The 13,331-nt window shown below is 43.1% G+C and overlaps 1 protein-coding gene across 1 annotated transcript in view; it reads left to right on the top strand.

Annotated features, from left to right (window-relative positions):
* Positions 1-13,331, top strand: part of Cdc40 (cell division cycle 40) — a 50,510-nt gene that overhangs the window by 3,863 nt on the left and 33,316 nt on the right. Inside the window, exon 2 of the mRNA XM_021173930.3 lies at positions 11,216-11,302. Within this exon, the coding sequence (XP_021029589.1) occupies positions 11,216-11,302 (87 nt within the window). The remainder of the gene's footprint in view (positions 1-11,215; positions 11,303-13,331) is intronic.

Raw genomic sequence — 13,331 nt, 5'->3', positions numbered from 1 at the left:
GTAAGACTGCAAATACCATTATTATTTTGTTAGTACAAAATTCCATCTGTGGGCTAAATTTTGCCCATATTCTGGAGTTTGCCAACCCCTGTGCTAGACCACAAAATAACACAACAGTCCCTGGCCTCAGTGCATCTACATTGAAAACTAGGCATAAAAGGATAAGTTTGCACATAACCATGAACTTGCCTTTTAGCCAGAGTCAAACACAAGATGTTTTGGGTTGGTTGGTTGCAGACAGGACCTTGGGTATCCCAGGATGACCCAGAACTTCTGATTCCAAGTGCTGAGATTATAAACTTGTGCCACCATTCTATCCACACCAAGACTTTGTGTATGCTAAGGAAACAATCCATTACCTGAGCTACATCCTCTGCCCATAATAATAATAAAAATATATACATACATACACATTAAATGAAAAAAATAAAGAAGGTAATATAAAACCAGTGAGGTACAGCCATGTCAGTGTTTTTATAAAGTATACGTTTGTACATATAAGACTGTTAAGCTATAGATGTAGTAGAAGAAAGGCAGAAAACATGTCAGGCACCCAGGCTTCTGGATGGTTTTTTTAGTCAGTGTTCTTTTTATCTGCTGTCATGTACAGATGATGCCCCGAGTTTCTTGAAGTGGTTACCCTAGAAACTACATGTCTGAGTTACTCAGTAGCTTCAGCTTCTAAGCCGTACAAGCCCTACTTCAATTCCACTCCCATCCCTACCTTTTGGGATAGTTTGTTTGGTATGTGTGCACACGTACACACAAGACAGACATGAGTGACAGGCTTTTTTACATCTTATCTGCAAAGATGTCTGCTTTCTGTCAAAGTGCTTTCTTTAGGCTGTCCTTTAATAGAGTGGTTGGTGATTACCCTTCTAGTTTGTCTTCAGTGTTAGTGCTCAGTACTCGATCTTGGATATTTTACTAGGTTTAGTTTATTAGCTGAGAATTCCTCTCAGCTCACCTAAGATGTTTTCTCTTACTCAGTCGTTACTGGTAACGGACTGTCTTTTTCTAGTGAATTTAGTTTTCCTTGAAAGTGATTTTTTTTCTTTTTTTGACAGCTTATAGGTAGATACCTACCCCCCATTTTATTTAATATGAAGTTTTGTTGTTTTTCCTGTGAAATGAATTTGTGGCTTTCTTTTCATTTTCCACGTAGAGTTCTGCTGAGCTTCTCCAGCAGCAGATAGATGTCTCTGGAGTGTGGATCTTTCAGTATTCTGGGAAGTTCACAGTTCTCCTTGCTGCAAACCACTTTAGCCCCATTGTTCTCCGAGTCTGGAACTTCATCTACATGTGTAGCAATGATTAGACATTGTAGTGTTGTTGTTGTTGTTGAACTTTTGATACAAAATTGTCCTATCTCCATGTTAGAAATCACTACCATGTGTTATGATGGCATGCATCTGTGATTCCCACACCTAAAGCTAAGGTAGGAGGACAAAGACAGAACAGACTGTGATAAGCCTCACTGGATGGCAAGAATCACTCTGCCCGCGTGCTGGCTCACTCAGGAAGCACAGGCAGCTCGCCAGGAACAACAACAAAAATACTTACTAACTTACTTTGTAGTAAGTTTAAATAAATTAATTAAAAACAGTCATTTCAGACAGTGAGTGTTACTTTCTCCCAGTGAGTTCCTCGTCCAGCATAGCCATTGAGTAAAATGCAGGTTCTGCCTCTTACATCTGCAGATAGCTTTGATTTGTTGCCGAGCTCGGAGATGTACGTATCCAAGTTTGTATTCTTCTTCATCATCTATCAATCCCTTAATTTTGGGAATTTTAGTCATTTCTAATTCGAGAGAGACAAATGTCATAAATTGATAGGAACTCGATGATAATGACCAAAATGTCTAATATTTTCACAGTTTACATAGTTTTGTCATGCCTGATTTCTTACCTCTATACCAGAAGAAATGGGGAAAGGACCCAACAGTGACTTGTGTGGTCTCCAATATAAGTCAGCAGTTCACCAGCTTACATTTATGTGACCCTTCGGTTACTGCACGTTTACTTTCTGTGGCTGATTGGAATTGGGTAGGAATCCTTTGTAAGTCTGTGGTGATTCCACATGCATGCCTAGCTGGCCTTGACTCCTCCTGAGAGCTAAGGGAGTTGTGGTGCTGCCCACATTTATCTAGGTAAATCTTCAGTAACCACCTTTCTCTGGAGGGTTGTTCAGTTCATTCTGTAACATCAGCCATAGTGAAAGGGGATGATCTATTGTTTATTGGTTGTCATTGTTGTTATTATAAAAGGTTGATTTTTTTTTAATTGCACTTTCTGTTAAAAGTTGACGTTACACCATAGTCTATTCAAAATAATTAAAGTTTAGAATCTTCTAAATACTCTTAATTGGGAAGCTTCTGATATTACCAGTGCTGCTAACCACCTCTACCATATAAACTCCAGCGAGGAGATAGGAATCCAGGGTTAGATTCTTTTAGATAGCGTCTTCCAGGGGTTGACTATTAAGAGGTGATGGTATTTAAGTTTGGTTTTATTTAGTTTATGCAATGTTTTTCCAGTAATGGGTTTGACATTGTGTTCAGGCTCCAATGTTGGCTTTGATACACACAACCAGAAGCAGCTTTGGGAGGAAAGGGTTTATTTCGCTCACAGTTCCATAGAACAATTCACCACAAAAAACCAGTGAAGGCAGGAACTCACACAGGGCAGGAACCTGGTGGCAGGAGCTGATGCAGAGGCCATGGAGGCTGCTGTTTACTTGTTCCTTGTGGCTTGCTCAGCTTGCTTTCTTACAGCACCCAGGACCACCAGCCCAGGATGGCACCACCCATAATGGGCTGGGCCTTCCCCCATTGATCCCTAAATAAGAAAATGCCTTACAGCCTGATCTTCTGGAGGTATTAACTCAACTGAGGCTCCCTTCTCTCTGATGACATTAGCTTGTGTCAAGTTGACATAAATCAGCACAGATATTAACTGATTTTATCCTTAGTTCTTCTAGCTTTTCAGCTCCCTCCCACACCTACCATCAGAAAGTGAGATTCTAGTTTCCCCTCCACCCATCTCCCTTTCTGATCTGCTATGGGCCTAACCAGAGGCACCATTATGACCATGCAATCAATCAATCTCTCTCTCTCTCTCTGCCTCTCTCTCTCTCTCTCTCTCTCTCTCTCTCTCTCTCTCTCCCTTTTTTTTTTTAATTGACAGTGCTCTGGCTGCAACAGTGTCTCCCCATTGCTTGCCTGGATTGATTCAGCTGGTCTGACCGGCTAGGCAGCTGTCCCTCTCAAAGCTGTGCGCTGGGAGGGACCTTCCCAGAATAGACTAGAGGAGGACCCGTAGAGGAGGACCCGTCTTGGATCGAGGATAGAGGAGTAGCAGTGAGAACTTCCAAACAAGTTCTCGAGGTCTACCTGAACTCCTGCCCTGTGTGAGCTCATCCACAGCAGAGCAAGGAATGAGGTTTTGAGTGGCAGTGGTGGCCAACGCTTAGCCTCTCAGGTCAGCGGTTCCAACATCCCATGGCAGCAACAGCTGTTTAGTAGAGACGCTCAGTCACAAACTGTTGTGCACGCTGGATTGGCCCTGTAATTTGTTTGGCTTTGGCTTATGATTCCATTTGCCTGCTTCTCAAAGCTGTGCCTCTAACCTTCCTAGAAACTCTAAAAGGACTTCATAATTCAGTCTGTTTCATCTGCCTGGGAAGATTGCCGTCACTTGTAGCTAAGAACCCTGACTAACACACCCAGTTAGTATGCAAGCAGCTTTTGTTTTTTTTTTTAAAGTGGGAGCTGATTCCCTACTTTGGTCTCATTTTTATTGTTGTTGTTGTTTTACTTTATCCTTTTTAATGCTTGTGTTTGTTGTGTATGTTCGTAGCAGGCAGGTTAGTGCACATTTAGAAGTTACAGGGAAACTGTGGGAATGAGTTCTCTCCTACCTCATAGGTTCTTAGGGTCAAACTCACGTCGTCAGGCTCTCGTTCACCCTCTAAGCCATGAGGCTGCTTCCTCATATGGTTGCTTTAAACTCTTCCCCTGTGCCTTAGTCAGGGTTTTACTGCTGTGAAGAGACACCATGACCAAGGCAGCTCTAGTAAAAGCAAACATTTAATTGGGGCTGGCTTACAGTTTAGAGGTTTAGTACACTATCATCATAGTGGATAGTATGGCCACGTCCAGGCAGACATGGTACTGGAGGAGCTGACAGTTCTCCATCTTGATCCTCGGGCAGCAAAAGGGACCATGTGTCACACGGTGCATAGATCTCCAAGCCCACCCCCATAGCAACATATCTCCTCCAACAAAGCCACACCTAATGGTGCTACTCTCTGGGGCTATGGTGGCCAGTTACATTCAAACTACCACACCCTGTTATCATTAGTTCTATTGGCATTAGTTCATTGGCATGAGTGGCTTCATCTTGCTTAGAACTTAACTCACAGAAATGATAGGAAGATCATGTTAAATAGACTGGGAAAAAACCTCAGTAAAGTGCTTGCCTTAACAGTTATAAGGACCTCAGTTAGGGCCCCAGGTATAGTGGTGAACACTTATAATCAAGCACCGGGCTGGCTGGGCAGTGAGACAGGAGGACCCTGGGACTCACTGGTTGGCTACCCCAGCCTACTGGCAAATTCTGAGCCAGTGCTGAGAAAAGAAACTGAATGTTGCGCTCTGCCTCCCACCCCAAAGATTACATAAACAATGTATCTACTGCCCCAGCACTAACACCTTAGGATTGCTAAATTCCTTTTTGTGTGACACTTTGTTATAACAAGCTATCTATCTGTTTATTGTATACGTTATTGTCTTTCTTTCCCACTAAAGGCAGGCAACTTAGTATATTTCTATAGCCCAGAACAGTGCCTGACACTGAGCAGGCAACAGGCACATGGTCAGCACCTGCTAAATGTGTTGTGTCTTAGCACCTTAACTACACAAGTGACTCACACGATCACTTTTGATTGCCAGCATCTCGCCTACTATCCATATCTCTAAGAGTCCTCTTTTCAGAAGATGCCAGTGCTTCCAGCTGAGTGTTGGGTTCTGTCCCCTGTTACCGCTTCTAGGATAACCATTTCATATGCCCTCGTTCTTTTTCCTTGGCCTGAACTCATCTTCCCACTACCCAGCATCCCTGGTGTTGGGATTCCCGAAATGCCCGCCACTGCACACTGCCTTTCTCCTGTTGTCCTGTGGTTCTCCTTGCCATCTCACTCCCTTTAGCACTGGGACTGTTAAGAAAAACTTAGGTTTTTCTTAAGGGGAAATACAAACATTGCATTCTGGAACTCCTTCCATCTGACAGCTCCTCTCCCGAGGTTTTATTGATGTGTGTTTGGTCGGTGGGGTGGGGGTGGGGGGTATTGTTTTTTCTTTGTGTTTTTGTTCTTTTAACTCTTGCTGTGTTGTTTTGCACTTCCTCATCCACAGCTGTGCTCTAGGCATGTGCCCACCATGGTCCATCTCAGGGCTAGGATCACTCTGGCAAAGGATGTGTCAAGTCCAGTGACTGTCGTCAGTCAGCCTTATTCTGTATAACTTCTCTGTAGATTCACATTCTCCTTCATCTTTCTAATTTAACAAATATTATTGAAATGTGCCACCTGCCCTGCATTCTGTATGGCATTAAGGATATAAAATGTAAAAGCCATACACAATAAATAATGCACCACAAATTCTGTGAAAAATAAAACATTCCATAAGACTTTAGGCAGAAAAAGACTGTTTTCGTTCTTGCAGCAAGAAGAGGGAATGGGTCAAGGGAAATGAGAAGGTGACTTATCACATTACAAAGGCAATGCCCATGATGTGGGGCAGTAACAGTGTGGGATGCCCGTGATGTGGGGCGGTAACAGTGCGGTTTGCCCGTGATGTGGGGCTTTATTGGTGTAAGAGGCAGAGAAAGTATCAAAGTACCTGCTGTTTGTTTTTATAAAAAGCTTCCATTAGTGTAATACGGCAGAAGTGTGTTTTGAACTCACTCAAATCCACACTGTCTCATTGAGAACAGACCTCTAAAATGATGATGATGATGATGATGACAATGATAATAATAATAGCGATAACAATAAGGATAGAAATAACAATGGTAAGATGAGATAAAATAATAAAAATAATATAGAAACAAGCCAGAGTAAGACAAAACAAATGGGAAAAAGAAAACAAAACAAAACAAAAAAAAAAAACCAAAAAAACCCACAGGAAACATACAGACCCAAGACACACCTTCACATGCACAAAAATCCCATAAAAATAAGATCAGAAACCATATATATAAACAAAGCATTATAAGACAAGGAACCTTCACAAATGCTATTGAGTTCATTTTGTGTTGGCCATCTCCTGTGGGGATGGGGGGACATATGTACATCAGTCCTGTGCAGACCTGAAAAGGCCCCTCAGGTTCTTGGCTGTCGGAGCAGTGTCAGGCATAGATTCCATCTCATGGAGTGGGCCATAATACCAAGCAGGTAGTGTGGCTGGCTACCCCACCGCGTTTCCACAGTGTTGCACAGCTGTATCAGGCTGGTCACCATTGTAAATGGAAGGGTTAGTAGCTAGATTGGCATGTATCTTTCTCCACAGATGAGTACCATGCACATTAGTCACCAAGGTGAAAGCTCTAGGTGGCAGCAGTTCAACTTCTTTCTCCCTGTCCAGTGAGTTAGGTAGGTGTTGTCTTTAGCAGTAGGGCCTCAACATCTGTTTGTGGAGAGCAACCAATGCCCTGAGTTGAGGTTTCCATGAGGCCCCTCGCACCAACAACTTGATTGGATGTAATTCATTCCTGGCACTGGAGGTTTCTTTTGGTGGCTAGATATGTCTAGATTTTTTCATAGCTACATCTATTTACCTGTGAATTTCATGGTTTTACTCTTTTGACAGCTGAGTAATATTCTATTATGTAAATGTGCCATATTTTTTTTATCCATTCTTCTGTTGTCAGTCATCTAGTCTGTTCCCAATTCTGGTTATTATTTTGTTTTGTTTTTAAGTTTTGTTTTTTTGTTTTGTTTTGTTTTGTTTTGTTTTTCAAGGCAGGGTTTCTCTGTGTAGTCCTGGCTGTCCTGGAACTCACTCTGTAGACGAGGCTGGCCTTGAACTCAGAAACCCACCTACCTCTGCCTCCCAAGTGCTGGGATTAAAGGCATGTGCCACCACTGCCCAGCTAATTCTGTTTATTATAAATAGCAACAATTAACATGGTTGAGCAAGGGTCTCTGTAGTAGCTGTAGAGTCCTATGAGTATGTGTCCAGGAGTTGTATAGCTGGATCTTGAGGTAGATAGATCCCCAGCCTCCACGCCAGTTTCTATGCTGTTTGCACTCCAACCAGCAATGAGTAAATATTCGCACCCTTGCCAGCAAGAGCTATTTGTTCTGTTGATCTTGGCCATTCTAGCTGGTGCAAGAGGAAATCTCAGAGTGGTTTTGATTTGTAGTTCCCCGATGACTAAGGATGTTGAACATTTCTTTAAGTATGTCTTATCCATCTGTGTTTCCTCTTTTGAGGATTCTCTGTGTAGATCTGTACCCCAATTTTTAATTGGGTCATTTGTTTATTCTTGATACCCTCTTGAAGTCTCACTTACGAGTTGTTGTTCGTAGAACCTGTGCTGATGGTGCTCTGTTCCCCACTCTCTCTTCTATCAGAGTCAGTGTATCTGGTCTTACATTGAAGTCTTTGATCCATTTGGAGTTGAGTTTTGTGCAGGATGATACCTATGGATTTATTTATATTCGTGTACAAGCAGTCATCCGTTTGACCAGTTGTTGAAGATGCTGCCTCTTCCTCCACCTCGTGTGTATTTCTGGCTTCTTTATAAAAAAACAGGTGGCTGGACAGGTATCTTGGTATTCAATTTGATTACATTAATCAACGTGTTTCTCTCTGCTGTTTTTAATACTATAGTTCTGTAGTATGATTTGAAATCAAGGATGGTGACACCTCCAACATCTCTTTTATTTTTCAGAATTGTTTTTAGCTATCCCAGGTATTTTGTGTTCCCATATGAAGCTGAAAATTGTCCTTTCTATTCTGTGAAGAATTTGTGTTGGAATTTTGATGGGGACTGACTTGAATCTGTAGATTGCTTCTGGTAGGAAGCCATTTTCACTATGTTAGTGCTACCACCCCATGAGGATGAGAGGTCTTCCCATTCTCTGAATCTTCTTTAATGTCTTAACGTTTAATTATCTGTCTTTCACTGGCTAGGTTGGAGTTACCCCAAGATTTTTATTGAGGCTATTGTGAAAGGTATTGTTTCCCTGTTTTTTTCTCAGTCTGTGTCATTTGTATACAGAAAGACTATCTGATTTTTATGTGTTAATTTTGCATCCTGGTACTTTGCTGAAAGTGTTTATCAGCTATATAAGTTTCCTGGTGGTGTTTTTTTTAGAGTCACTTAAGTATACAACTATATTCTCTGCAACTAAAGGCACATTGACATCTTCCCTTCTTGTTTGTGTCCCCGCGATCTGTGTTGGTTGTCTCACTGCTCAACCTAAGACCTCAGCACTGTATTGAGCAGGTATAGAGCGTGCACAGCCTTGTCTTATTCCTGCTGTGAGGGGAACTGCTTAGTTTCTCTCCATTTAGGTTGATGTTGGCTATGGGCTTGCTGTAAATTGCCTTTATTCGGTTGAGGTCCCTCGCCTCTCTGATCTCACGAGAAGGTGTTGGATTTTGTCAAAGGCCCTTTCTTTCCACACTGAATGAGATGATGATGTGGCTTTTGTCTTTCAGTCTGTTTGTGTGGTGGATGACATCTATTCATTTGCATGTGTTGAGCCATCCTGCCTTTCTGGGTCGAAGCCTGCTTAATCATGGTAGATGAACTTCTTAATATGTTCTTATATTTGGTTTGCAAGTCCTTTACAGAACCTTTGCATCTGTGTTCATAAGGGAAATTAGTCTGTTAATCCCTTTCTTTGTTGGGTCTCTATGTGGTTTAGGTATCAGGGTAATTGTAGCCTCTCCTTGAAAGAATGGTTAGTGTTTTGGTTACTACATGTCATGAGGGGTTTCTCTTCTGGTCCAGTTTTTTTGGTGTTCTGTATGCTTTGAATGCCTGCATAGGTGCCTCCTCCTTCAGGTTAAGGACATTTCCTATGTGGTTTTGTTGGAAAGATTGCCTGTGCCTTTGACCTGGATTTCTATTCCTTCCTCTATTACTGTTATTCATAATTTAGTCTCTGAGTGTTCCTGATTTCCTGGATATTTTGTGCCTGGATATTTTTTAGTTTACCATTTTCTTTGACTGAGGTGTCTGTTTCTTTTCTCTCGTCTTCAGTATCAGAGATTCTCCCTTCTCCTGTCTTGGTGAGTCTTACCTCTGAGGTTTTTAGGTTGACTTCCTAAATTTTCCATTTCCAGTTTTACCTCAATTCAGATTTTCTTTAGTGATGCTATTTCTACTTTCATGTCTGCACTGTTTTCTTTTTTCATTCACTGTTTGTATTTTCATGTATCTTGTTAGTGGATGTAATGCTTTCTTTCAGGACCTCAAGCGCATCCGTGAGAGCCGCGTTGAAGTTTTGCCTTGTGCTTCAGCTGTGTTGCATGTCGGAGGCGTGTGTGGTGCGGTTGCTGGGTTCTGCTGCACATATATTTTCCTCGCTGGTTTTGATTTTGTTTTAACTCTGATGACTGCTCATCTGGGTTTGGAAAGATTGTGATCCTAGGTGTTGATGTTGGCATATAATGATCAACACAGTAAATGTACAGACCAAAGGAAGACTAGGAAGAGCTGCAAGGGAAGAAGACCATGTAACTTACAAGTCAGATCTGTTGGAATTCACCTGACTTTTCACTGGAGGTTGGGTGGGTGTTGCATTCCTTGTTTTCTGGGTTTTAGGAGAGTGTGGTAGCTGTAGAATGCCTGGTAGGTAGTGTTTCTGCGTTCCTTTCTAGTGGCCACTGTGGGTCCTGGGTAGAAGGTGTCTCTAGATATTGGGGGCTAACAAGAAGGAATGAGGATGGGTTAGCAGTGCCGGCTGAGAAGGTGCACTGGAGCTGAGAGGGTGCACTGCAGGAGGAGGGGAGCTGAGAGGGTGCACTGCAGGAGGGGAACTGAGGGTGCACTGCAGGAGGAGGGGAGCTGAGAGGGTGCACTGCAGGAAAGGGAGAGCTGAGAGGGTGTACTGCAGGAAGAGGGGAGCTGAGAGAGTGCACTGCAGGAGGAGGGGAGCTGAGAAGGTGCACTGCAGGAGGGGAGCTGAGAGGGTACACTGCAGGAAAGGGAGAGCTGAGAGGGTGTACTGCAGGAGGAGGGGAGCTGAGAGGGTGCACTGCAGGAAAGGGAGAGCTGAGAGGGTGCACTGCAGGAGGAGGGGAGCTGAGAGAGTGCACTGCAGGAAAGGGAGAGCTGAGAGAGTGCACTGCAGGAGGGGAGCTGAGAGGGTACACTGCAGGAGGGGAGCTAAGAGGGTGCACTGCAGATGGGGAGCTAAGAGGGTACACTGCAGGAGGAGGGGAGCTGAGAGGGTGCACTGCAGGAGGAGGGGAGCTGAGAGGGTACACTGCAGGAGGAGGGGAGCTAAGAGGGTACACTGCAGGAGGAGGGGAGCTGAGAGGGTGCACTGCAGGAGGAGGGGAGCTGAGAGGGTGTACTGCAGGAGGAGGGGAGCTGAGAGGGTACACTGCAGGAGGAGGGGAGCTGAGAGGGTGCACTGTAGGAGGGGAGCTGAGAGGGTGTACTGCAGGAGGAGGGGAGCTGAGAGGGTGCACTGCAGGAGGAAGGCTGGGTCCTGGGAAGTTCAGCAGAGTTCCCACAGAGTAGAGGTGGAGCAGGAGGAGGGGCCACAGCAGGTGGTCTGCTGAGATGAGATTGGGGACACCAGAAATGGAGGACAGGAAGGAGGGTGAACATAGTCTATCCCAGGCTGCAGAGGACAGTGAGTTCCTAGAGAGTGCCTCTGGGTGTTGGCGTCTGACACAGTGATGACATGAGGAAGCTAGAACTTCTTACTTGAAGTGTTTGGGCAGTGTTTGGACTGTCCGTTCACATTCACAGCTGGCTAATTTAGTTAATTAATAAAATTAGTATGTTGAAAAAGGAAATATATATTTTATGTCTAAAATTGTATATATTCCATGTATGTTCTTTTACTCTCTGATTCTTATTAGTGCTGTGATACTAAATAGCTGTGAAATAAGTGTTTAGGTGTTTAAATTGCTGATGTAGCTCCTAAAATGCAGCAAATTTGTAATGCTCATTTGGCTTTCTTTTAGGAAGACCTGGAGACTGGAGTTCACCTTGACCCTGCCGTCAAAGAAGTTCAGTATAATCCCACCTATGAGACCATGTTCGCTCCTGAGGTAAGAAAGCATACGATGAGTTCTCCCTGATGTTGACCATTTAAATTATACAGCAGTAGATAAGTGGATGTTTGCGATGGCGATTCTTGGCTGTCAACTTGACTATATCTGGAATGAACTACAATTCAGAACCGGAGACCCCACTTGTGATTCAGATATTGAAGCCGTAAGACACAGGGGTTTGGTCTGGATCTTGAGGTGGGAATGACACAAACTTCTGATCTGGATCAACAAACCTTTTAATGTAGATATTGAGGCACACCTTTAATCTGGGTCCTGCCTTCTGCTGGAGGCCTGCATGAGGACAGTAAAGGAAAGAAGGAAGGGGTTGCTCGGTCACTGCCTGCTTGCACTCACTTTGCCAGCACTTCCATTGGAGCCTACTTTTTTGGAAGACCACCCAAAACACCCACCCTTGAGGGACTGAGAAACTATGAGATTCTCAGACTGTCCGTTCACATTCACAGCTGGCTATTGTTGGGTTAGTTGGTCTATAGCTTGTAAGTCATTCCAGTATTCCATATATATATATATATATATATATATATATATATATATATATGCATGTATTCCATAAATATATAGGGGTGTGTGTGTGTATCTATATCTATATCTATATCTATATACATACAAAGACAGATAGACAGAGACAGAGAGAGAGACAGAGAGAGAAAGAGAGAAATTTCATAAGTTATGTGACTCTAGAGACCCCTGACAGGGTTGAATTTTTAAAATAGTTTCTCATGAAACTATACTACTATAAATTTTAGAAAATGTATCCTTCTAGTCTCTAAAACCTAAATAGTTTTTAGGAGAATCCTCCTTAAAAATCCACTGATTGTATATCTGCCTGCACGCAAATGTCTGGTTGTACTGCCGTGTCTTTGAAAAAAAGGAATCTGGAAATATAATTCTTCGCTATGAACTTGATAGCCTTCTCAGCATTGATAAGGGAATATTATAATTAACCACAAAGAAAACTGGTCTAGTAACATTAGTACATAGTATATTCTGCAAACCGTGCTCACCTGCTGGGAACAGTCGCTTCCGCGGCTGAAGGCTGTGCTCTGGGACCTTCCCTTCTTTCTCTTGTTAATAAGTAGCAATGTAAACATTGGGAACGAATGAGGACAAAATTCCTCATGTCCACCTGAAGTCTTTGAGCACTGGCTATTAAGGAGGGGTTATTTAAAAATCAAAATGGAAAAGGCATTTGATTGACAAAAAGCTAGAAAATAGTCATTATAAGGCACGTACCCCACCCCTGCCAAAAAAGACTTGACTAGCAGAATCTTTAAGATGCATCTTAAAGGCAGATATGGGGAACTATATCTTATTGTGTCTTGGTAGAAAAGGGGTGCTTTTAGCCAGGCGTGGTGGCGCACGCCTTTAATCCCATCACTTGAGAGGCAGAGGCAGGCGGATTTCTGAGTTCGAGACCAGCTTGGTCTACAGAGTGAGTTCCAGGACAGCCAGGACTACACAGAGAAACCCTGTCTCGAAAAAACAAAAAACAAAAAAAAAAAAGAAAGAAAAGAAAAAAAGAAAAGGGTTGCTTTTAATAGTTTTCTTTGTGTAGCATTCAGACACGTCAGCCTCCCAGAGTAGTGCCATGCTTTACCCTAGGTTCCCATGGCATCAGGATGGTTGCCATTGACATGTGTGGCATAGCCGGTGCTATGCCGCTGGCATCAGACAACCTTCCAGCTGTTCTGTGGAAGCCTGGTCCACTGGGGGCTTGGAGACTTGTGCATTCTACACCCTATTCTGTTGTCTCGGCCCTGCCCTCCTAAGCTCTGCAAGCTGTCTGCTCTCATTGACTGATACCTCAGCTGGCCCCTTAAGGAGAGCACCGACATGTATGCTTCATGGTTTCTACAAATGAAAGGGGCTTCAGTAAAATAGTGCTTATTTGCATTCAGAGGATGAGAAAACTCAAAAGCAGTGTGGCATATAACATTTAGATGCTAACTTATTTTCTACAAGATCTGCTTTTTCTGAATTCTTATTACAATATTGCTGTATAATT

The sequence above is a fragment of the Mus caroli genome, unplaced genomic scaffold (genome assembly GCF_978045245.1).
Source record: "Mus caroli unplaced genomic scaffold, Mus_caroli_1 scaffold_9, whole genome shotgun sequence".
Lineage (NCBI taxonomy): Eukaryota > Metazoa > Chordata > Mammalia > Rodentia > Muridae > Mus > Mus caroli.
This window is presented reverse-complemented; position numbering and strand designations above follow the sequence as displayed.